Here is a 25,460-nt window from a genome sequence, read left to right as displayed (position 1 = left end):
TGGAAGGACACTGGAGCAGGGTAGTCTTACGGTTGTAAGTAGATACGACTCACAATGCATGAACTCTCGTCCTTTATTATGAGGAACCTTCTCTTGTAGCCAGTGACACCGTCATCACGTTTTCGGTAGAGAGTCATTGGGACAATATATTGGTTTGAATAAAATTTCTTCTTTTTACAAGAGTCGTTGGTCAAGCTGCTACTAAGTATTCTCTAGTCAGATTGCCTTACTGAATATTGTCTGTCTCCTGCTCGGAATTTGTAAATCATGTAGTGACTACCATTAGATTTATAAAGAGTAAATTGTATCAATGATCCCTCGACTTTAATCAAATTGGAGCAATGGTCCATCAACTAAAAATCCAATACTATTGGTCCCTCAACTCATCAAAATGTGTAGCTATTATCCATTTCGTCAACTTCATCAGAATTTTGTCAAAATAAGTTATGTTGGAAGGACCATTACTACAATTGGGGTCCCTCAACTCATCAAAACGTGTAGCTATTGTCATTTTCGTCAACTTCATCAGAATTTTGTCAAAATGAGTTATGTTGGAAGGACCATTGCTACAATTAGGTTAAAGTTGAGGAACCATTGCTCCAATTTGGTTAAAGTTGAGGGACCATTTTCTTTAGTTGGATTAAAGTTGAGGGACTAATGATAATGAATTTTTAGTTGAGGGACCAATGATAATGAATTTTTAGTTGAATGACCATAACTGCATGTTTTGATGAGTTGATGGACCAATGGTAATGAAATTTTAGTTAAGAAACCATTGCCCCAATTGAGTTAAAGTTAAGGGATCATTGCTACAATTTACTTATTTATAAGAGATAAAGAAAAAAGGATATAAGAGTAGAGCACATGCTGCTGGTAAGCTTGTTAAATTGTAGAATTATTGAATATTTTTGCTCACCACCTTCAAGTAATGGTGATGCTCACCTTTCAATTATCATTATTAGATGAGTTTAAATCTCGTACTCAAATTGATTTCTACTTAATTTTGTTAGGCGCCCCGGTATTTTGATCTTCCTTTTTTGGCCAGTCGATGATTCTGAAAATTAATAATGTTACTCTTTTTTTATTTGTCTAGCGTTATATATCATGTAATATGCATGCGTGAAAGAAATGTAAATATATTACCAAAACGGCTTCATCTTTGCTTTTGGGTTCACATAGTCAAAGATATCTAATTTTTTGGGCGGGCAGGCTCTCACCGTCCACGAATAAGTAGTGCTGCACTGCGGATGAAATTTGAAACATGACGCAGTGCATTCACATTTCTCATAGTTCACGATAACGTTTAAACTCCCAAACGACTTTCGATTCGATAAATTTGGTAACGATAATCTTTTTCATCACATTTTGAAGGAGATAACAGATAGCATCATAGCATCATATTACTTTACTCACTAGTCAAATACTTTAAACGTATAATATGCGTATCGTAGAAGTACATATATGTGTTTTACTAAATATTGTTGTTGTAAATTAAGTAGTGGCAGATAGGAGCCTATAACTAAAAGGGTTTTCAGATTAATATTATTGTTATTGTTGTTATTATTATTATTTGGTCGTGGGTTGAGCGTGGGAGCTTGTGAGGAATTTTATTAAAAGCCAAATAAATGGAAGGAGCAGAAAGTTAAAGGAGGAGGGAAGGGAAGGGAAGGGAGAGGGTGAAAGAGCACAGATCGGCATAGCAGGCAGGCAGGCAACAAAAGCAAAAGAAGAAGAAGGGGCCATGCAGCATTTACATATACATGCTGAGTCTGTCCCACATTTTCAAACACTCTCAAATCACCATCATTACCATCGCAAACCCTAACACACACAAAAATACTACAAATTCGTGGCGATTCTCTTTCCCTTTCTCTCTTGAATTCCTTTTAGTATTAGGACTAGGAAGTGGTATCCCGTAATTTGTGTATGGGTCATGCAAGGGGATTAATTATTTAGATCAAATTTCGTAAATTATATGGCGTGATCGCTGATGATTGAATTATTATTTAAGTATTTATCAACGCGCTTATTTATTATTAGTGACACATTACATGATTCTCAAATTTGGTGTAAACAATTAGTCTACCAAACATTACTCTTTTTGTACAGTTGTTTTACGTAAATGATTTACTATCTTTAAGTTGTGTTAATCATAGGATCCTTAGCTTTATAAGCAAAAATCCTAAAACTGCTCCCTTTTATCTTACGAATTAACCTTAAATTGGTTGTCGAAAGAACCAAAAGAATATCAAAGATGTCTGGAATTTTGGCAATAATGTTTCGATCCCTGAAGTTAGGGATCGATACCTAACTATGATCTGAAACCCTAGGACTGACAAACATGCACGTACAGTAATTACAAGGGAACTTAACTATGATTTGGAAAATCTTTATTTTCCTTTTTAATTTGCTAGAAGAAATTGTAAACATATAATTACTAATTAGACATGCATGATATTTTACCACCCGTGTTGTAAATAAAAGTATATGCATGCATACTGTGGATGCAAATTTCTTCCTCCTTAATCTTGAACAAAATTGCACTTGCAAAACAAATAACACCTTAGGTCAAGGCCAAGAGCTTCACGCGCCCACGATAAATTGGGGGGGGGGGGGGGGTGAAGGGGCTTTGGCCGAAGAACATCCGATGCCAAAGTTAGAATTTAGAGAGAAAAGTGTTTGAGAGTTTTGGAGAATTTTAGCAAGAGTGAAGACCTCTGTTTTTAGAGAAAAAATGGGTAGTATTTATAGGGTATGGCCGGTCCCCTTTGGAGAAAAGGTGGCCGGCCTTTGGGATGCTTTTTGTGTGCATTTTGTGGTTTAATGTATGAGTTATTTAGCAATTAATGGGTGATTAATTGGGTGATTAATGGATTAATTAGGAATTAAGCCTAATTAATTTAATTTATAAGGAAGGTTTTGAAGGTTATGGAATGATTTCCTTGTAGAGGATATGGAGTAAAGATGGATGAGATAAATTTGAACTTGTTACCTATTTTGGGCACTCTTGACTCGGTTGATGGATGATTCTCCACTGCTTGCGTGCAAGAAACCCGGTGTGTCTCGATGGTAATTTTGTCCTCTTCACCTAAAAATCCACGTGTCGCCTCTTGATTATTTTTGGCTCCACACATACCCCTTCGTACTGTAGGACAATATAGTTTTTTTAGAGATTTTTTTGTGTGTTCAGAATATGATGAGGTATATATGGAGTTTGTAACATTGAACGGTAAATGTCCTTCTAATTATATAATAACATATGGCGTACTAGTCATGTTCCAAATACTCTAAAAATCTCTCGTAGTTTGAGGCAATATGATGATATACATCTTTGTCTACAGTCCATATTTGATGATAATTTTTTTCTTTCACTAAATGCAAAGTTGATCACTTTCGAGTTTAGATCTAGCAGCTAAGGGTCCATCTCCATCATCACCACTTACAGATTTTAGTTGTTGATCATTCCACAATAAAAACGCAGAAACAAAGCAGCAGTTTTTATATACAAATTTTGTGGAGTCTACCATTGGCATATGGATATTTAGGGTCCCTTCTATATATGATTAATTAAAAAAAATTAAGCTAAATACTTTATTTAATTTATGTATAATTAATGATATCTTTATAGGAAGGGGATCCGGTCCGGATCTCTCCCATCAAAGGCTCCATATCAAGTGATCCGGACCGTTGAAATTTGGTCCAATTAATACAATTATTATAACTTTTAGAAGGACCCTTGTTTATAGATGTTTGATCAAATTTCAACGGTTCGGATCATTTGATCATGGGCTTTTGATGGGAGAGATCTGGACCGGATCCCCTTCCATCTTTATAGTCACGCAAATTATGTACATGATGCCCACGGGTCCCCTCATAATCCATATTTCAATATATATACAGCGATGTGGATCGATGCTAAGTTGTCAAATTGGAAATGTTCGATTTCAAATTTAGCTATTAGGCGTGCACACATACACACATATGTAATAAATAAATATATATATATATATATATATATATATGTGTGTGTGTGTGTGTGTGTGTGTGTGTGTGTTACATACTAGTATTTCGTTTACTTTCAAAACAATGTTCTAGCTGAATGTAGTTTTGGAATTTGAATTTAACATCTTTTTTTTTGTTTGAGAAATTAAGAATGAAGTAAATCTTGAGCTTATTTATGTATTGTACTTAAAGGCGCATTTTCCTTTTATATGTGTTTGTTGATGATTTCATATATACCCTAGTAAATTCTGACCGAGCTTATTTTTTAAACTAAATTTTATAAATCAATTGATAATTAAATTATTACTTAAATATTAATTAATATGTTTATTTCTTATTAGTGACATATTATCTAATTGTGGTTTAAAAATTTAATCTTCCTACTATTATCCTTGAAATAAACCTCATTCAATTTTGTTGTTAATCAACGTCCATTGACTTTATGATTAGGTGGGATTTGCCCCTTAGGCAAAGGAGGGATACAAATTAATTAAATGCTCGATTTCTATGCATCTCTCTTAATTTCAAATTTAAATCTTGTTCAAAAAAAAATTCAAATTTAAATCCCCTATATGTGTCAGTTTAAATATGCATTTATTAAAAAAATCAATGGAATTTACTCATAAAAACAAAAAAATAAAATATGTAATATTCCCATGCAGAGATCAATGGAGTTTTACCTATTGAAACAAAAAGAAAATGAAGAACACATGCATGATTGCAGACGTAGTCAATTGTATTACCTTACTCATAGACATCTTAGATTCTTAATTAATAGCTAATGATCATGGAAAACAAGCAATTTAAGTTACCTGCGTACGAATTTCAACTAATGTTTGAGAGTTGGGTTTTGTCTTTAAGTACGACAATGTTTTTTTTGGTGTACATCAAATTTTCTATATTTTTTTTTCTGCTAACAATGTATACGTTGTAGTTTACTAGTTGCGGGATTAATTAGATTCAATTGTCTTTTTGGTCAAAAAATTTAAAGTTTAAAGATTGTAATAAAGGAAAAGTGACACTTGTAATCAACTTTTGAAACAAAGCTTGACTATTGTGACAGTATTTCTACCAAGAAACCAAAATTAGCTTTACCTTAATTTTAATTCTTTTTTCTTTTTTTTTTTTTCCTTTTTTTTTTTTATAGTTAAATGGGGCTTATAGTTATAGCCTAAACAAACTAAGCAAAAATAAGTCTAGGCCTGGACATCGCAAGCCAATCGTCATGAACAAAATTGTTAGAATAAGGAGGAGGATTATCAAAATAATGATTTCCTAGGTCTAGAGCAAGATTGTAGTTAGCTAAACCAACCAACCACAAAAATTCTTTTCTCTATAGACATGCGATAACTCGTATTACTAAAGATCTAGAAAGCAAACTCTCGACAAGCAAAAATAATAGAACCCAAAGGGCAACAACAGCTTATAACACCGACGACACTGTGAGAGAAAAAAAATCAGATTCTACCAGTAAATTATCTACCCGTAGTCTCCAAACAAGTTGCAATCCCAAAAACAACCCCCATCACTCAGCTGCAAACTCAGCTGGAAAAAAAAAATGGTAGGCTTCCAACATGTCACAAACCCTAATATATGAAACCCAAAGAATCAGATTCTACCATCTCAGTTGCATATACTCTATTCTACTCTTACATAGTCATTGGAAATGTATAAAGGCTACTCAGAAAGAAAGAATAAGAAACCCTAATCTAGCTTGAAAGCTGGGTTTCATAGAAAGAGTGGGCTAAATCCTACTAGTGCTAACCGTACATTAAGAAATAACAAGTCATGATATAAACTTGACAAGCAAAAGCAATATGAAAGGGTTTACAGTCACAAGCCTGGTTCCTTTTATACACAGAGGCAGATGTATATTGGGACCAAGGTGTTCTAACGAAGACCCTTCAAATGTTTGGTTCGGATATTTTTTGTGCCTATACCAAGGTTTTGATGTAATGTTTGTTAGGTATACCTCGACAGGTTGTATGATAGCACTTGACAAATTCTCTTGATATCATTCATTAGATTGATTCGACATTTGTCAATATTTATTGACATGTGCACAACATGGTTTGACTGACGACAACAAGCTCACCAAGTGTTCGATGAAATGCTTCGGTGAATAAACTAAAACTATTGCGTGCTTCATGCTCTGTTTCTATCTAAAAAAAACCTGTGCTTTAATACTAGGACCCCCAAAAATCGAATGTTGAACCTACCTCTAAAACCCTAAACAAATCTTCAAAAGAAACATCTAGAGCAGAGTATTGAAAATAACAACCTCAAATAAGAATATCAGCTAGCTTAGGAAAAAATGAAAAGGGTGGGGGCAAAATTGAAAAGCAGTGACAGCTTCTAAGGCAAGTAGTTAATTAAAAATATTACATGAAAGTGATTTTACACTCATTTTTTCTCTCTATGCTCCTTTTTTAATATAATTTTAGTACTTGAATCAAATAAATCAAAGGCGAGGTCAGTAAAAGAAATAATTAAAAAATGCATACATAAAAATGAAGAAGAGGTTTTTTTTGTTGAACAAACGATATTATTTACATTAAAAGAGAGGAGGTTGGGCCTAGACTCACAATAGACTAGCAATAATGTGGTTCGAATTCACCTTTAACGAAAATTGAACCTAAAACATTTCATTTACAATTAAAGAAGAATACTATTAATATGTAGTACTAAATAGTCAAAAATGAATAAGAGTTTTACAAGGAAAAGCTTTCGTGAGGGATGAGAGTTGCATTATGAATTGGAGCATCTGGATCCATATAATGTGACCCACACTTTACTTTGAGAGTGGTCCACCTACTCAATGGTGTGCTTGATGGGCCACCCCCATTTTGTTGCCCAAATTGTGAAAAATGGTGTGGGAGCTGTCAAGGCCGCCCAGACTGCAACGTTGTATTCATACGCAATTTTATCCCGTATTCCCTACTATAGTTTCATGAGATTATAAGTTACTTATTTGAGTTATTAATTGATATTTTTTAAGGATACGTTTAATTTGATATCATTATAATATAAAAATAAAATTGATAGTGGTGAGGATAGTATAAGGTGTTATCAAATTAAATGAATCTTAAATGATACTCATTAACAACTTAATGAGTTGATTTGCCACATCTAATTTCACTATGACCTGATGATATTTCTATTTACTTATAAGTGAAAGATAAGTTCGATTCTCGCTAAATGATAATTTGAACTTAATGTTGAGTGGCTAGCCTGTTTTATCGTAACTAACTAACCTAACTTGTGTCTGCAAAGAAAATGATAGGTAAAGAATACTTAGTATATTTTATACTAAGTAGAAACCTAGTGACATCGATCATTCTTTTTTGTCCATCAATGGTTACTTTAATTCTTTCCAAAAAATAAAAAAATATCACAGACGATATTGAAAAACATTCTGTAATTTTCTTTAACTCAATCACATATTTCCTTCTTTCTCAGCTCCGAGTCTTCTCCTGTGTCCAAATTCCATTTCAAACCGCCATTCCTTACTTCTATTTCTCTCTGAATCTTTCCCTCTCCCTCCTCATTTCTCTCTGATATTCTGCAACTCTCTATCTCTCTTTCTCTCTGTATATACCAAAAACAAAGCACCATCAATGGCTGCCAACAAATTCGCAACCATGCTGCACAGAAACACCAACAAGATCACTCTCGTTCTAATCTATGCACTCCTCGAATGGATTCTGATCATCCTCCTCCTTCTGAATTCCCTATTTTCTTATCTGATCCTAAAGTTTTCCGATTACTTTGGCCTCAAAAGACCCTGCCTCTGGTGTTCCAGGCTCGATCATATCTTCCACCCCAGAAACACCAACAATTCTTACAGAGATCTTGTCTGCGAATCTCATGCCAACGAAATATCCCAACTGGGTTATTGCTCAAATCACCAGAAACTAGCAGAATTGCAAGATATGTGCGAGGACTGCTCGTCGAAGCCGGATTGCGAAGAATGGTCAAAGAAGTTTGCTTTTTTTCCATGGATGAAGCAAATTGGGATGATTCGAGACGGCGACGAAAAAGTCAATGAAAATGGAGACGAGAAGTTGAACTGTTCTTGCTGCGGATTGAGCTTGAACAAGTTTTACCCTTCTTGTATTGTGATTAAACCCTCTTGGGAGGTTTTGGATTATGCCCAGAAACAGAATTTGAGTTTGGAAACAGGGGATGATCATCATACGGAAGAAGGTGATCGGTCGGATCGAAGCGGATCGGATTTCGAGATCGGAAACAAAGAGGGAGTTGAAGAAAAGAAGGGAGAAAATAGGGGTTTTGAAGCAGAGGATCATTCTGCTGCTTGTTCTGTATGTGACTATGGCTGCAAGGAGGAGATTGCAGCCAATGGAGATGAAGAAGTGGAGAGAGTCATAGAAGAAGAACAAGGGCCCACGAAAGATATTGTATCTCCAAAAATTCGACCTCAGGATTTGGAGTTCTACATTGATCAGGACGATAGTGGGTTGGTTCTGGTTGATTTGATTGATTCTCCAACCACCATTGGAAACCAGAGTAACCAGAAGTATAATAAGGTGGAAGAAGACCAAGGAAATAGTAGTGGTTGGGAAGATGTTATACTGGATTTCGACATTGGCTTCGAGAGACAAGAAGCGAAACCGGTTGTGGAGAGTTGGCGCGGTCCAGAAAAGTCTGAGGCATTGCTTTCGTTCGATGAGAGTAAGGAGGAGGAAAGTTGGGTTTCGGGTCTTGATTCGAAGGGTTCGGACGAAACTGAGGGCGCAAAGGAGGAAAATGAACAAGTTGGAGCTATAGCAAATGGTGAAATTGTTTCAGATGTTCATCAGGGTACACATGTTTAATTTGACTCACTTATAACTTATAGACAGTGTTTGTTTTGTTTTCTTTTCTTTGGATGAGAAATTCAAATTCTCTGTGTTGTCATTCAATGTGTGCAGAATTTGAGGACGATGTCCTTTCGGGCGACGACGAGATTGATGCAGAGGTCTCAATTGGGACAGAGATTCCTGATCAGGAACTGACTGACGAAGTTCAATCAGCTCAAGGACTTCTGCATTCGGATCTTTCGCACAACGATGAGATTGATGCAGAGGTCTCAATAGGAACAGAGATTCCTGATCAGGAAGAGAATGATGAAGTTCAATCAGCTCAAGAACTTTTGTATTCGTATGCGTGTGAGCAGGAAGACCCTTCTACAAGTTCTGCCAATCTACATGATTGTGATCATCATGGTGAGCCTCAATTTCTGTCCTAACCACGTTCGCAGTTTCGCAATCTTAACTATGTCTGAAAGTACTTTAATTTGTTACATTGTTAGGTTCTGAGCAAGCAGAGGAAGAATTACTTGAATTCAAAACCTTGTCGGTTGAAACGAGTGAGAAAGAAAAAGATGATCATTTCTCACTTGAGGTAGATCATGTTCTTGACACACCTACTTCAATAGACAGTCTCCATCAGTTTCATAAGGGAATGCTACTATTCGAGAGACGAGAACTGGTAACAGAAGACTCATTGGATGGAAGTGTCATGAGTGACACTGAAGGCGGTGATGGAGTCGTGACAGTTGAGAAATTGAAGACAGCGCTGAGAGTTGAACGGAAGGCTTTGAACGAATTATATGCAGAACTTGAGGAAGAGAGGAGCGCTTCTGCGGTGGCAGCCAGCCAGACAATGGCGATGATAAATAGGCTACAAGAAGAAAAAGCAGCAATGCAGATGGAAGCTTTGCAGTACCAGAGAATGATGGAAGAGCAGTCTGAGTACGACCAGGAAGCGATGCAGCTCTTGAATGAGCTTATGGTGAAGCGGGAAAAGGAAAAGCAAGAGCTCGAAAAGGAGCTGGAAATATGTCGAAAGAAACTGCAGGATTATGAGGTCAAAGAGAAAATGATGATTTTGAGGAGAATGAAAGATGGAAGCACGAAAAGTAGGACTTCATCCGGTGCTTGTAGCAATGGTGAGGATAGCGATGGACTCTCTAATGTTTTGAATAACGAATCGAAGGGAGAAGATTGCTTATATGGCCATGAGGAAAGTAGCAACCAAAACACCCCGGTGGATGCAGTGCTATATCTAGAGGAATCTTTGGCTAGCTTTGAGGAAGAGAAGTTGTCCATTCTAGACCAGCTCAATGAATTGGAAGAGAAGCTTTTGACCTTGAACGACGAAGAGGAAGAAGTATATGACGGGGATATAAAACCAAGTGAGCATTTATTTTTGGAGAATGGAAATGGTTACCATGAAAGTTCGGATGTTAGTAGTGAAATAAATGGCAATGGCATTGCAAATGACCATTCCAAAGAAATGAATGGAAATCACCAGCATCAAGATAGAAAAATTGTCAAGGGCTTCAAGGCAAAGAGGCTTCTTCCGTTATTTGATGCCATCGAAACAAAAACAGAAGACGGGGAATTGAATGGAAACACAGAAGGGTATGATTCTTTTACGTCGCAAGACTCTGAGAGCAAGAAACTTGCTATTGAAGAGGAGGTTGATCATGTGTACGAGAGACTACAAGCACTTGAAGCAGATAGGGAGTTCCTAAAGCACTGCATTTCCTCCTTGAGGAAAGGAGATAAGGGATTACTTCTCCTCCAAGAAATTTTGGAACATCTTCGCGACCTGCGAAGTGTAGAACTCCGTCTGAGGACCACAGGGGACAGCGATCTATAAAGAGTTCATAGGTAAAATCATAAGCCTTTCAACTCCAAACTGTGATACTTTCAACTGCATTGGAATAGCGCTTTTTTTTTTTTTTGGTTAATTTTGCGGGCTTTTGTTACTGCAGATTTTGCTGCATTCAGGTAAAACAGCTGCGAATATAAGCGGAACATTAAACACAATTATGCAGTTTGAACAATGTCAAGTGGGGGGATTCCCTGGATGGAGAGGGAGGCTCTTCCTGGTCATCATGGTGGACTACAAATTCTAGTTTACCACTTTTTTTCTTCTGTTTTTTGGTGAAAGTCCAAATTTTTGTGGGCTGCGTTTATATCAAACACCTTTGAAGGAAAAAGGGGGATGAGAAGCGTATGCATGTAGGAGAGAAACTACGGTTAGGAATGCTTATTAGAGCAGCCCTCACATGGGGCGAGACATACAGGAGTCTTGTTCTTACGTGAGAAGTGCCCTACAAATGACATCATCAGGCGTCCCTACCAAGTTTTTCTGGAGTGTGTAGAGTAGGATAGTGAGGTGGGGAAGCCACCCTGTCAAAATGTATGTTGTGAGGAGAAAAGGCCTGGCTTGCAAAGCTGGCGATCGAGATCCAACAAAGATATTCCAGTGCCAGGTACATAGCGTCATTAGTTTATTAGACAGTCAGAACTAGGACACTCTTTTTCTTAAGTTTTGTTTGGAGGAAAGGAAAAGAAAGTGAAGGAAAATGTAGGGGGGCGATTTCTAATCCCCCTTTTTCTTTCTGTCACCATCTTTAGTTTGCATCATTTGATCATATGGGATTTGTTTATTGTTATTTGAGGGTCAAAGTTGAGTTGCTACTTGTATACTACATGTATCCATCTGTAAGTATATAAAAGTGAGTGTTTGTTTATACTAGCTAGACCGGATGTGCTTTTTTATTGGCACTTAATTCGTTCCTTCCCTGCTGTTTAAATTAGTTTAGGATAAAATATCGTTTGTAATTTGAAAAGGTGAAGAAACATCGTTTTCAATATCACATGGATGTTTCTTTGAGTATAAAACTGGTTGGTTGGCATGTAGAAACCAATGCAACAAGATAATTGCTAAAGACAAAAGTCGGACGTCTAATCACAGCTAATACTGTTTTTGGACAGAGGCAATATTAAGGGGTGATTAACTTAATCATAAACTAAATATATGTGATTTGTTTCCCAATTAAGCTGCATTCAGACTCAGTGAGGAATAACATTGTGTGTAGTCTGCTGCTCTACTGCCGAGTTTTTGTCAAATCTGTTAGGGCTGGCTAGAAGAAGAGAGCATATAGATCCAAATGAACATGTTCTGCATTACAAAAAACTGACTTCCATGTCAGTTTCATCGGAGTTACAACTTTTGATCTGGGATTTCGTTTTCTTGAAGAACCTCTTGTTTGATTGGTGATCTTTTGTTGGATGATATTTTAAGGTTGATAAGAACCGTCTAGTTTGTACTTTTCAGATGGTTTAATGCTTTTACGGTGTTCAGCTACTCCCCTCAGTTTACCAAAAATAAAAAATAAAAACAACCTTTCATGCCACCAATGTGTCATTGTGATAATATCTCAATCAATCATGTAATAACATATAAAAAAGTTAAAACGTATGATAACGAGGGATTACCTTAGAATATCACTACAGGACAGTGACAATTCTTATAAAATTTGGATATTTGCATAGCCTTTCTTTTCATTATAAAATTGTGCTCACTTTTTCTGGTGTGGAAGATGCTTGTTTGAGTTTGCAGTAATTGTACGGACATGTGGTTTTCAGTCTTGACTTTCGGCGGTGCTTATTAGGTCAGGGCATGTTGTAATCATGATTTCACATCCAATGACCGAAAAGCATCATCCATCTGTTTCAGGAGAAAGGGGATATCTCAGCCACCCAACAATGGCATATCATCACATCCATAGCTACCGATACTCAACGATTAATTTAGTATTAAACGAGTTTAATCTTGTACTGTGAAAGTAATTAATATGGGAATATCTGTATTCACCACGTTCAAATGATGGTGATACTCACCATCTTATTTATCAGCATTAGATAAGTTTAAATATCGTAATATGTTTAGTGAATAAATACAAATCTCAAAATTTAAACTCATACAACGGTAATAAATATGATTGTAAGCATTACCACCACTTGGCAAGTGACCTTTTATCATAGCGATGGAGAAGAGTATTGTCATTTCACTACGGCATAAGTTCAAATCATATCAACTTCCTAATCTAACATTTAATCTAATAAATTTACCGATTGATCACCCAAAAAAAAAAAAAAAAAAAAATATCACCACATGAGACGTCATAATCCACGGACTTTATGAATTACAATGTCAAATTCACACACGATCCTGTCCACACTCCAGCCCATTACTTGGTCTTGGTCTCGGGACCATGAACATAAACCCAAAAACCAAAAAAAGGCATTAATATGTGTAAGAATTCATTTTCCTTGCTTACTTACAATTTGTAAATAAAAATTTGATACGTGTGTAAGAGCAACTCATTTTTCTTGAGTCGTGTTATTTATACACTAATATTTACCTCATACACGTCCTTATTAATTTTTGTCATTGATATTCTTCGATTGATCAATTCGACAATCGAAAATTGAGAGGGGTAAAAATGTTTGTGTGGATAGCAGTACCATTTTTCTTAAGTTGGCTGAAATCGTACAAGAAGATAAGTATGCAATGTGGCCTTATTAAAACCTTATTGAAATTTTCAATCTGAACAGAGAAAAAATAATACATGCTTGCGGAACTAAATATATTCTATCGATAAATTCGTGAGAAATTATGGTGAATCATGAAACCAAGCGCATTCTGTTAAGCCATTTTTTGCAATCGAGGGATTCCTAGTATGATTCAAAGTATTTTATACATGATATCATAGTTGAACCGTGTGCAATTTTAAGTACGTGTACATGGATGTTTCTAGGAAAGTTGATTTGATTTATTAAGGATTTCTAGTCAAAACTCACAAAGATTTATTATATTAAGGATTTATAGTCAAAACTCACAATCATATAAACCTAACTTCAAATTTACTCTCAAGTACGATCAACTCCATTATCTCTTAAGCACCACTAACACATACCAAACATGGAACTTTGAAATGTTTAAAATACTAATTTGACACAGGCAAAAGCAAGGTTAATTCAATTTTCTCATTTCTAATTCAAGATAACGATTACTTTGAGTTAGAGGTGAACAACAACAAACTCGAAATAAAACGCAACTGAAATTGAAAGAAGTAAAAGGGAAGGCGGCAATAACCAAATATGTAGAGAAACTTATAACAAAATAAGGAATTTTCAAGGAGAGGAAAATGCCATTTGGGACCGACCTACTTTGTTTTCAGACCAATGAAAATTTCAGCTAGGTTGTTAGGTTAAGAGTTAACATCAAAATATATGTGATTTTATGAAAAAGTGCCCTATAAAAAATGTAATCGGACATTTCAAAGGTCGAAATTATACAGTTACTTTTTAATTGTCAATTATGTAGTTATTTAAAGCATCTTCTATATTTGTACATGTACCTGTTCTCACCACCTCACATCCTTAAGTCTAAGGACTCGGTGGTTTTGAATGGGCTGTAATTTCAATCCCTATAGTAGAGGGACCGCCCATAGACCCCAAAAATTGCCTCACGATTGAGGACTACGTCGGGACTCTCAAATGGGGCGAGGGCCATGTTCATTTTGAGTTCGTGGAGTCCTAACACATGATGGGACTCCCAAATTTTTTTTATTTTTTATTTTTTTATTTTTTTATATTGTTAGATCAACTATTGTGAAATTAACAATAAAATTTTTGATCTTTTATTTTCTAAATTTAATATTTTATTGCCCTTACCCTTGAGGCAAAAATTGGTCACTTCCCAGTTCACTGCTTCCGTCACATGGATGAAGGAATCGTTCCCTCGTTTAATTCTTGTAAACATGCGTTCTTGACTTCTTCTCTTTCCTTAAAAAATAAAAAATAAAAAATAAAAAATAACAAAATAACAAAATAATATTATCTAATCTACAACAAGTCAACACATGGGGTCATCTAAGTCAACACGTTCCGTTCTCCTCAAACTCTCTCTGTTTCATTCCCACGGGATTCATAAAAATCCACGCAATTAATCATTTTCTCCAACACCTCCAAATCCCACGGTTCGTGATTTCTAATTCGCAGAAAGTGAAATTCCACAAGCCCCACCTGCTCTTCTTCTTCTTCTGTGTTCATTTATGGGGCTTGGGCTGTTCTAAAAGTCTCAGAAAACCATGACCAAGTCCAAGAATTTCTTCAACAATCTTGTGAAAACTTGTGGGTTCGGCTCCAGCAGAGGTGAAAATCGATACCCAGTTCGCAATTTCGTGAATTTCAGAAACCCAGTTTTCAATTTCGTTCATTTCAAAAACCCAGTTTGCAATTTCGTGAAATTCATTCGTTTTGTGCTTGTATCAGATGATTTATGTTTTTGTGTGTTTTTTGCTCTGTTTTTATTTGATCAGACGGACGGAACGAAGAGGACTTGGAGAAGATTGCTCAGCAGGAACAGAAGGTTTTTCCTTTCGAAACTTTGGTTGCTGCCACAAGGAATTTCCACCCCACTCATAAGCTCGGACAAGGCGGTTTCGGACCCGTTTATAAGGTAGATCTGCTAATGTTTTCGTTTGACTAATCTGTTTGGTTGCTGAGAAAATTTTGGGAAAGAAAGTTTTTTCAAGCTCACATTTTTTTTCTTTCTGCTGAACTTGTTTCTCAAATTCGTCTATCTAGTTATATTATATTATTTTATAATTTCATAGTTAATGATACTAATTATTTAGTGAAGTAAATTATTATCTTTTTGTTTTGTTTATATTTTTGTTGGCATTTAGTGAAACAAATTGTTTTGTAAAATGTCAGAATTGTTGCAAGCAGTGTGTAGAAGATTGTTCCTTAGCTTAATTAGATAATGATGATGGTTATTAGTTAATAAGAAACACAAACTTAGATTAGTTATCGACTTAATCATGCCCTTGTATGCACCACCACCACCTGCTACTTTCTTCTAATCCGCCGCTTTCTTGGGTGTTAAGGATTTAGTGCATTTCTACTGAAATTGAAGGATTACATTGACAATATAACGGAAGAATGTTATCCTGATTCTCACGTATATTGAACGTGTCGTTTCATTAGGAAGTTACACCAAAGGTGAAGTCGCAAATGACTTCATTGCCAATGTAGTGTTATGTAATGTTCTAAACTAGGTATCTTGCTAAACTATAAACTTTAAGCACATTTTTCTCCCTGATTACATATGTATCTTGCGACCAGACATACCACCGAGTTTTTGCCTTGTTGAATAGATCCTTAAATTCCCAAGAGACAAAGTAAATGGGGCAGTTAATGTGTCTTAAAACTTGTGTGGTGCTTCTTTCTCAGGGGAGGTTGGAGGATGGGAGAGAAATTGCAGTGAAGAAGTTGTCACATAGTTCAAATCAAGGAAAGAGAGAGTTCTTGAATGAGGCCAAGTTGCTAGCTCGTGTGCAGCACCGTAATGTTGTGAATTTGTTGGGCTATTGTGCACACGGGGTAGAGAAACTACTCGTTTATGAGTATGTCTCAAATGAGAGCCTCGACAAGCTTCTCTTCAGTAAGCACTCGTTAATCCTTCTACACTTTACAATCAGATTATTATTTGGCAACTGCATCAAGCACAATAGATAATGCAACCATGTTCAGTGTTTTGTTTATAGATCAGCACAAATAATTTGATATTTGATTCTATACGAGTCTTTTGCGGTATCATATCTACTAAGATTTTCCTCATTTTCCTTACTCCATATTTTGATCTTAAACGCCGGTTAGGTGAATTAGCAGAAACTTAAGTTGTACAGATTTCTTGATTTTGGATCAATTCACTTTAGTTCTGAAGATCATACATACTAGAACCCCCAACTCCATCACATTTCCTGATATGTTTGTCAGAATTGTATCCGAAATTTAGTCAAACTTGAGATATATCGAGGAAAATCAGAAGGCCTAGTTTGAACGCTCTTTGAATCCTAATATATTCGTTGATTCTTAAAAATACTTATTGACCACAATTTCTTTCTGTATTAGCTGAAGGCAATTACAGTAACATTTTGATAGGTACTTTGACATCTGTTAATTATGACATCATAAGCCTAGTTTTCAAGTTTTGATTTGAACCTTGTGAAGGAGATGGATCTTAAGACCTTGACCTTATCGACATTCTTTCAGCCAAGCAACGAACAGAAGTTTCTGAGTTGTTGACACAACCTTGCCAGCTCAAGATGGAGAACAATCTACACCATTTGGTTAACCCCCATGACTTTAACACCTAATTGGCAAAAATAGATATATTATGTGATGCGTATCGTCCTCGTTTTAATTTCATCTGGTTAAATGATTGTCAACAGACTTTTAAATAACGCACTGACAGTGATTTTTACGGTCTCTGTACAGAATCGAATGGAAGGAAGGAGCTTGACTGGAAGCGGAGGTTTGATATAATATGTGGCATTGCAAGGGGCTTGCTTTACCTTCATGAAGATTCGCATAATTGTATTATACATCGCGACATCAAGGCCAGCAATATTCTACTTGATGATAAATGGATCCCCAAGATTGCTGATTTTGGCATGGCCCGCCTCTTTCCTGAAGACGAAACGCACGTCAATACCCGCGTTGCTGGTACCAAGTATGGTGTCTTGTGCCCTGAATTTTATTTCTAAGTGTGTGGGGTCGAATTACTCAGGACCTCCCTTGTTTACTTGATTTTAACATAGACCTTTATAATTTGCTTGAAACAGTGGTTATATGGCTCCTGAGTATGTTATGCATGGGCATTTATCAGCAAAGGCGGACGTGTTTAGCTTCGGAGTTGTGGTTTTGGAGCTGATTAGTGGCCAAAGAAATTCATCGTTCAACGGAAATGTCGATGCGCAGAATCTGCTTGATTGGGTAAGATTGTAGATTAAACTATCATTTGATGAGCCAAGTGTGAAAATTCTGTGGCGAGCTATGAACATTTCTTGAGTAGCAAACATCAGGAAGATACTTCCGTATAAATCACAACGATTTAGGCCCACCCTTTGTGTCAAATTTTATGTCACCAAAGGAATGGTTGATAAATTGATTGATTTTTGGGACTGCTAAACCTAAACGTTGTCCACTGTTGCTGCAGGCGTACAAGCTTTACAAGAAGGAGAGAAGCATGGAGTTTATGGACCCGACATTAGCATCATCAGCAGTCCCCGAGCAAGTAACGATGTGCATTCAGATGGGGTTGCTCTGCATACAAGGTGATCCCACAATCCGCCCCACAATGCATCGTGTGGTTGTGATCCTATCCAAGAGACCAAGTCAATTGGAAGAGCCAATGAGACCGGGAGTACCTGGATCAAGATATAGAAGATCTCACCGGCCAGCAGGGATTTCATCCACTGCCGGAACTTCTGGTGAATCAAATTCCCGTTATTCAGATTCGAGCTTTTCTGCAACCGGAACCAGTTCAGCAGCCGGAACCTCAGCAGCCCCAGAACGAGATACCCGTGGGAAACGTCCGGCGGAAAGGTAGGTGTATATATATTCTTTATAAGAGGTTTTGATTGCTCTCTTTTTTGTATGATAGAAATGTAAAATTTTTTCGAATAACACGTAAAAAGTTGAAAGAGGGAAATGAATTAGGTAAGTGATGCTACAAACCGTCGCAATTTTGATTGAACTCCAATTCTTTCAAACGAACAACTATTCAAAAGAAGGGCCCGGCTTACCATCCAATTCATCTTTTAACCGCATTAGCTAGAACGGATGTGTTTCCTCTTATGCTTCTGGGCTCAAATTTTCGTCTCCTATAACAATGCTAGTTGGCAATAACGAGTGAAATGGTGACGTGTCAGCTGTGTACCGGAGAGGCACTTTGACATTTGACATGTGTCCACACCAAACTCGCCGGATCCTTTTTCTTGAGATCTTAGGGATTCCGTGATCTCACTATCGTGCCGTCAGAAATTATTTCAAAATTTAAAATTAAATATAAATTGTATCTAACGAAAACTGATCGTGCGATATACAATGAATGGGTAAAATCATGAAATCCCTAAGAAAAGGACGGTGATCATTTTCCAGTATATAAGGCATATGCATTTTTGAACAGAGAAATGAAGAATATATCCATTCGTAATTTTACTCAAGCACGGCAATAGAGGATGGTGGGACCCAACAAGTCAAAGGGCGTAATTTTACGTGTGTTGAAGTAAAAAAAAAAAAAAAGACGTTAATTCACAATTTTTGTAAATTGGTGTAAGAGGGATTGCATACGTAAGAAATAAATTTAAAAATTATCATTCATTTTTTCTCTAGCATGCACCGACTCTAGCAGGCACATTAGTCTAATCACGGTCATTAAACGAGCGCTTTTTAGCTAAAATAATTTTTGAGATTAGCTTAATTTATCATTTTAGTATTTGAAATTTAAAATCAATAGATATGTTCTTCAGTTTATCAATCTTCAGTCAATTTGGTCATTATGTGAAAAATATTCGTTAGAGAATAATTAAATGACAAAAATAATCCTATTTTTGTCAAATTATTTTGGTTACTTAACCGAGATTATTCACGCAATGACCAAAATGATTAATAGTGAACAAACTCATGGACTACTTCTATTGATTTCAAATCTGAAGGATTGAAGTAAGTAGTTATGTCGATCTTATGGATCATTTTGCCAATAAGTCTTAAACGAGGCATATTATTCTAGCACTCCTCAACATACAATGTTGTATGCAATAAAATGATAGCTTTTCAATAACATTGGGTCATATATGTGTATAAAATTTTAATCATATTAACATGTTTGTTGTCTTTAGTACTACGATTTAATAATTTTTTTTTTCTTTGTGAGTATAAAGTTTTAATTTCAAATTTCATAAATAGCTGTTTGTAACCAACTTATTTGCTTGCTTTTAATGTAAATATATCGTTATATTAAAATAAAAATGTTGTGATTAATATTAGTATATTACGATGATAATTATATGCTAGCGCTACCATTTGGTCCCATCAGTCAACGCTAAGAAGAGATTTTTCATTGTGTCAGAATCACAACCCCATATATTAAGTGTAATAAACAATTGGTTGGATATTTAAAAAAAAAAAATCCAAACAATTTTATATGTTATTTGTTATGGTGATAAGTATATCCAGTGTAGGGACCACACCCAGGAGTCCTAAAGCGGGCCACTCCGCACTTGGATGCTGGATCTGAGAGAAGACCCATTTTTGAATCCCGGAAGAATCAAAGGTTGCCGCTCCGTTTAGGTCAACTCTTTTTACCATATTGCCCTCCTTCACCGTTTTGGCCAATCAGCCTCTGAGCCTAGCGAAGGTAAAGGACATCAGAGCCTTACCAAATCCTAACTCAAATTATTCGAAGCGCTTGGGACAAGGCACGATTTTAAATTGAGGGACTCTTACGTCATTTCGCCCAGTTGAGTCCTTCGTCCACGTCATCGAGCCATGTGACCAGTGCTATAGGGTCTTGTACCGTTCGATCGTAACACAAACTCGCAAGCCCTAACCGTCGGATCTCTCTTCTTCTTCCTCCTTCCCTTTTTCCCTCGGTCCGACCCTCAAAGGAAAACCAACCTTTTAAATCCTCACTTCTTTCCTCATCCTCTCCGCCTGACTGAACTTCCCACCAAACCAACACCAACAGTCTCTTTCTCTCTCTAGAAAACGGTTTCAGTTTCTCTCTAGAAAACAGCTACGGTCCCCATCTCTCAGTCAGATTCTTTAGAGGAAGTTGTCATGGCGATGGAGAGCTCCAACAACCCACTAGTACCGCCGCCAGCTCCCTCCCTCCCCCAGTACCCAGAGGTACCCACAATTTTCCTTCATTTTCTTTTCTTGGCACCCAAACAGGTTTTCCATTTTAATCTTCGCTTAATTTCAGCTGGGTTTTGCTAATTTTACTGATTTTTCTGTCCTTCAGCTGATCATGGCGGCCATCGAGGCCCTGAACGACAGCAACGGGTCGAGCAAGTCGGCAATCGCGAAGCACATCGAGTCAACCTACGGCGATCTGCCGGAAACTCACGCTGCGCTCCTCGCGCACCACCTCAACATGATGAAGGACACCGGCGAGCTCGTTCTGGTCAAGAACAACTACATGAAGCCCGACCCCAACGCGCCGCCCAAGAGGGGCCGAGGCCGTCCGCCCAAGGCCAAGACCCCTCTCCCTCCCGGCACTGTCTCCTCGCCACCCAGGCCACGCGGCAGGCCCCCGAAGCCCAGGGACCCTTTCGCTCCCCCACCGCAGCCCAAGAGCCATTCCGGAACTGGAAGGCCACGTGGCCGCCCTCCCAAGAAGGCCAAAACGACACCGTCTTCTGCTCCAGCTTCGGCACCCGCTCCGGCTACCGGTGCGCCGAGAGGCAGAGGCAGGCCGCCTAAGGTCAAGCAGACCGCCGTGGCGCCAGTCGGTTGTTGAGCTTTAGCTCAGACAGCCAGGGAGAGAGAGAGTGCTAGTTTTTTTTTGTTTTTTTTTTAATTTTAATTAATTTTTAATTAGTGTGGTTAGAATCTAGCTTTCGGCTAATTGATGGTTTAAATACCATTTTTAATTAATTTCTGTTTTCAAGTGGGCGTATGTGGGTGATGTGTCGGTGTTGTGATGTTGTAACGTGTAATTCGCCATGTAAATTGTTCAGCGTCTTCTTAGGCTTTTTGGCCTTTTGCCTCTCTCTAGCTAAAAGAAAAGGGGTTAAAATTAAAACCAGACTGATTCTGATTTACTTTTTCACTTTTTATGTTTACATTTTTTCAACGTGCTGCCATGTGGTTGGATTGTTTGCTTGATTGGGTAAAAACATTAATGGTGAAAAAATAAATGAAATGCATGAGTTAGCTCGTATTTTACATGGTAAAGTGCATCATGAATTCGATTTTTTACATTGATAAATCATACGATAGTAATAAAAATGATTGAAATACCTTTGTAAGTTTTTTTGGCTTTTAAAATGATGGACTGCTTTAACGAAATCTTTAGTTGATTTCTTCTTTTTTTTTAAAAGAAAAATAAAAAATAAATGATCGGTTATCACCTGTTTGTGTAAACAGACGATGCTTTTTCCAGTTTTAAAAAAGTATGGAATCTTTACAGGTAATGTTGTGGAGTAAAATACCAGCATCTTTGCCTTTTGGATTGCACGCCTGAGATTTCAGTCCATTTTTTCATCCCAAATTCTTGACTTTGAGCGGACTAGATCACTAAAGATTGGACACGTATATAGTTAGATTAGTGAAAAGTCATCGTTATTAATATTAGGACATGTTGGTTTTAAAATTGTGATTTGATATGATAATTTACATAAAATTGATTTTGGAAAAAGTTACTGAAAAAAAATAATTGAGCTAAATTTATTCTTTATTAATTTTGGATTAAAATTTTAACCCATAATTATTAGTGTCATATCTTGGTTTGGGAGTCTGGGACGAATCACTTCCCGGGCCCGTTCTACCACCGTAGCATGATATTGTCCGCTTTGGGCCCCGATCACGCCCCCACGGTTTTGTTTCTGAGAACTCACACGAGAACTTCCTGATGAGTCACCCATCCTGGGAATGCTCTTGCGCGCTACTCGCTTAACTTCAGAGTTCCAACGGAACCCGAAGCCAGTGAGCTTCCAAAAGGTCTCGTGCTAAGTAGGGATGAGAATATACATATAAAGATCACTCCCCTGGGCGATGCGGGATGTCACAATCCACCCCCCTTAGGGGCCCGACGTCTTCATCAGCACACCACAGCCAGGGTTAGGCTCTGATACCAAATTGTCACATCCTGCCCCGGGGCGGATCACTTCCCGAGCCCACTCCACCACCGTAGCACGATATTGTCCGCTTTGGGCCCTGACCACGCCCCCACGGTTTTGTTTTTGGGAACTCACACGAAAACTTCCCAATGGGTCACCCATTCTGGGAATGCTCTCGCGCGCTACTCGCTTAACTTCGGAGTTCCAACGGAACCCAAAGCTAGTGAGCTCTCAAAAGGCCTCGTGCTAGGTAGGGATGAGAATATACATATAAGGATCACTCCCCTGGGCGATGTGAGATGTCACAATTAGAGCAAAAAAACTGTTTCTGAGTTAAACTTAAATTTTTTAAGTTTAGAAATTTTAGGTTTTAATCCAAAAGTTAGAGATAGTCTGAGAGAGGAATAATCATAATATTAAGTGTCAATAACTCATACTATTCAATTAAAAAATGAGGCAGGTGATACTTCACGCAATGACGTACAACAACAATGCCTTTGCACCTTGGTGCAAGTTTGATTCTCATCAATTCCCCCCTCCTAACAACTAACAATTAACCCACTAACTCCCTCATAACAACTAACAATAACCACTAACTCGTCTTGTATAGTATTAGTTGGAACATTGATATTTTGTGTTAATCATATATATATAAAGAACAATTTAGAATAAATTTCATTTTGTGCCTCCACTCTCATCCCACATACTTTTCTTCAGTCTTTGATAACAAAACATAAAAATTAAACAACTAAAAATAAATAAATTGTTATCAAATGATTATAGATATGGTTAGTTATCAAACGGACCATAAACAAAATTTGTTATCAACTCGTCCTAAAATATTTGTCCAATTTAAGGAGGAAGAATAACAAAATAATTATTACGTGGAATAGAACATAAAATTTGTAAGTGAGAGGCCTTCAGTTTAATTATCGCTAATGACGAATTTGAACTACATTATTAATAACCAATTAAGAGTAGACATGGTATTTGTGTCGTGTTTTTCGTGTTCGTGTCATTTTCGTCACATACCTGATATCTTAACGAGTTGTGTTGTGTAACACCTGTTAAAATGAACGGGTAATATGACCCGATCCGAAAGCAACCTGTTAATATTATCAAGTAATATGACCCGACCCATCTGTTAAAAAAATATTTTAAATCAATAAATAATGAAAATGACAAACATGATTTGACCTCAAAGAAAAAAGGAAAACATAATATTAAATTAGTATAGCATACCATGTTGTCACATAAATATTACTTCAAAACAAAAAATAAAAAAATAAAAAAATATTTGTCTTTCAAGTATTATATCTCTCAAAATAAGAGTCTAATGAAAAAAAATAGTAGTACATTACTATAAACTACCAAATGTTCAAAGTACAATTACAATAAAACCCTTCAATTTTCATCAATCACCAAAGGAAATGATATTGAAACATTGGCTAGATATATTGTCTTCAACAATTATCTTGACGATATTTCATTAATAACGACGTATACATAAACTAAGCATAAAAAACCAAACATTGTAAACCATTTAAATGTGTTTGATATGTTTAAATTACTTGATATTTTTTATTTTTAATGTGTTTGTTATTTTTAATTACTTGATATATTTATTTTTACTGTGTTTTATAATTTTTTTTAATCTACCTCTTTGCTTATAGTGTGACATCCCGTCCCGGAAATATCGAAACGTACGTATGAAATTACAATTTTGCCCCTAGTGTGTTTTTCGTCACGTTGTGGGGTTGTTTTGTGTGTGGTGGCATGTGTTGGGCCACACACACACCTGCACATACACTGTCTCTCTCCACCCTCTCTCTGTCTCTGTCTCTCATCTCTCTCTCACCCTTCCCGTTCACCTTAATACGTACGGACAAACCCACAACCCACCAAATCCTCACAGATCGAAGAAACCAAGGATACCATTGAACTCGTGTGGTCGAGACGAGCACAACCATACCATTTTCAGGTAGGAACTCTAACGTTTTCACGTCGATTCATCAATGGCCGTTTTGGGTACTGTTCATGCAAAGTTTGTACATTAAGTTTTTGGGTTTTCTGAGCTCGTAGTTGTGTTTGTGAGGTTCCCAGGAGCCTCGGAGTACTTCGTTGGACGAATTTGGACGTCGGGATCGTCCTGCTCGAAGTTGGCCGGTTTTGGTTGTTTGCACAGGTAAGATCGCGTAAGTTTTAGCCCTTAAAACTTGTTGGGACATGTTCTACTAGTCTAGGGCTTTCATTTGGTCCAAGAATCACGAAAAACGGTTGAGGAACGAGCGAGAAAACCCTAGTTGCAGGTTTTCCCAGTTTCCGGCGCCGGCGACGTCGCCGGCGATTTAATGAAGAAGGCGACGAAATATTCCGTCAATTCTGACGGAATATTCCTGACGCCGTTAACGGAACCTGTTAGTTTTAACGGAATATTCCGTCAGTTTAACGGAATATTCCTGACGGCGTCTGTTGACACCGTCAGTGTGCTTGGCACGTGGCCGCGCGTGGGGGGCGCGTAGGTCCGTGCCTTGGCCGGCGCGTGGGGGCGCGTGCGGCGGAGGAAAATTATTTTAAAAATATGGTTGTGATCCTGAGGTTGTGTAGAGCCCGTTGGTATATTCATTTGTCCATTTTGAGCAATGTATGAGAAGTTATTACAAGAAGTTAGTTATGTGCTTTAAAGTTAACGTTTTTATAGTTGTTTCGCATTTAGGTGACACGTACCCCGAGGACGAGCGTGCACACGCGAGACAGGGGGGCTACGACCCTTCTACATACCAGTGAGTGGGCTTTTGTTTTCCGTATATACCTATATACATTTATATTCCCAGTAATTGATTTAAAAGGGTTATTCGCCTTATGCCATGCATGTTATTATTATCGTTTATGCATCATTGCACGCATTAGTAGTGGCATACATATATATATGCATATTGGGTGCTCTGGACGCACAGGTAAG

General features: G+C 37.2%; 3 protein-coding genes across 3 annotated transcripts; all 3 read left to right on the top strand.

Annotated features, from left to right (window-relative positions):
- The first annotated feature begins 7,313 nt into the window (after nucleotides 1-7,313).
- LOC137731977 (myosin-binding protein 2) lies at nucleotides 7,314-11,557 on the top strand. Its single transcript, XM_068471248.2, has 4 exons — nucleotides 7,314-8,823; nucleotides 8,934-9,227; nucleotides 9,314-10,679; nucleotides 10,784-11,557. Exons 1-3 carry the CDS (start codon nucleotides 7,620-7,622, stop codon nucleotides 10,666-10,668), a joined length of 2,853 nt encoding a protein of 950 aa, XP_068327349.1. The 5' UTR covers nucleotides 7,314-7,619; the 3' UTR covers nucleotides 10,669-10,679; nucleotides 10,784-11,557.
- A 3,169-nt stretch (nucleotides 11,558-14,726) lies between these two features.
- Nucleotides 14,727-18,411, top strand: LOC137731690 (Protein kinase superfamily protein). The gene is made up of 6 exons (XM_068470873.2): nucleotides 14,727-15,020; nucleotides 15,188-15,327; nucleotides 16,104-16,314; nucleotides 17,151-17,385; nucleotides 17,498-17,648; nucleotides 17,872-18,411. The coding sequence occupies exons 1-6, from the start codon at nucleotides 14,957-14,959 to the stop codon at nucleotides 18,262-18,264; spliced, it is 1,194 nt and encodes a 397-aa protein (XP_068326974.1). The 5' UTR covers nucleotides 14,727-14,956; the 3' UTR covers nucleotides 18,265-18,411.
- A 1,569-nt stretch (nucleotides 18,412-19,980) lies between these two features.
- LOC137732165 (HMG-Y-related protein A) lies at nucleotides 19,981-21,481 on the top strand. Its single transcript, XM_068471464.2, has 2 exons — nucleotides 19,981-20,564; nucleotides 20,680-21,481. The coding sequence occupies exons 1-2, from the start codon at nucleotides 20,496-20,498 to the stop codon at nucleotides 21,175-21,177; spliced, it is 567 nt and encodes a 188-aa protein (XP_068327565.1). The 5' UTR covers nucleotides 19,981-20,495; the 3' UTR covers nucleotides 21,178-21,481.
- Nucleotides 21,482-25,460: the final 3,979 nt, after the last annotated feature.

This window comes from Pyrus communis, chromosome 16 (assembly GCF_041283825.1).
Source record: "Pyrus communis isolate YQ-2024b chromosome 16, ASM4128382v1, whole genome shotgun sequence".
NCBI classification, from domain to species: Eukaryota; Viridiplantae; Streptophyta; class Magnoliopsida; order Rosales; family Rosaceae; genus Pyrus; species Pyrus communis.
The sequence above is the reverse complement of the archived record's forward strand: the minus strand, read 5'-3'. Positions and strand labels throughout refer to the sequence as shown.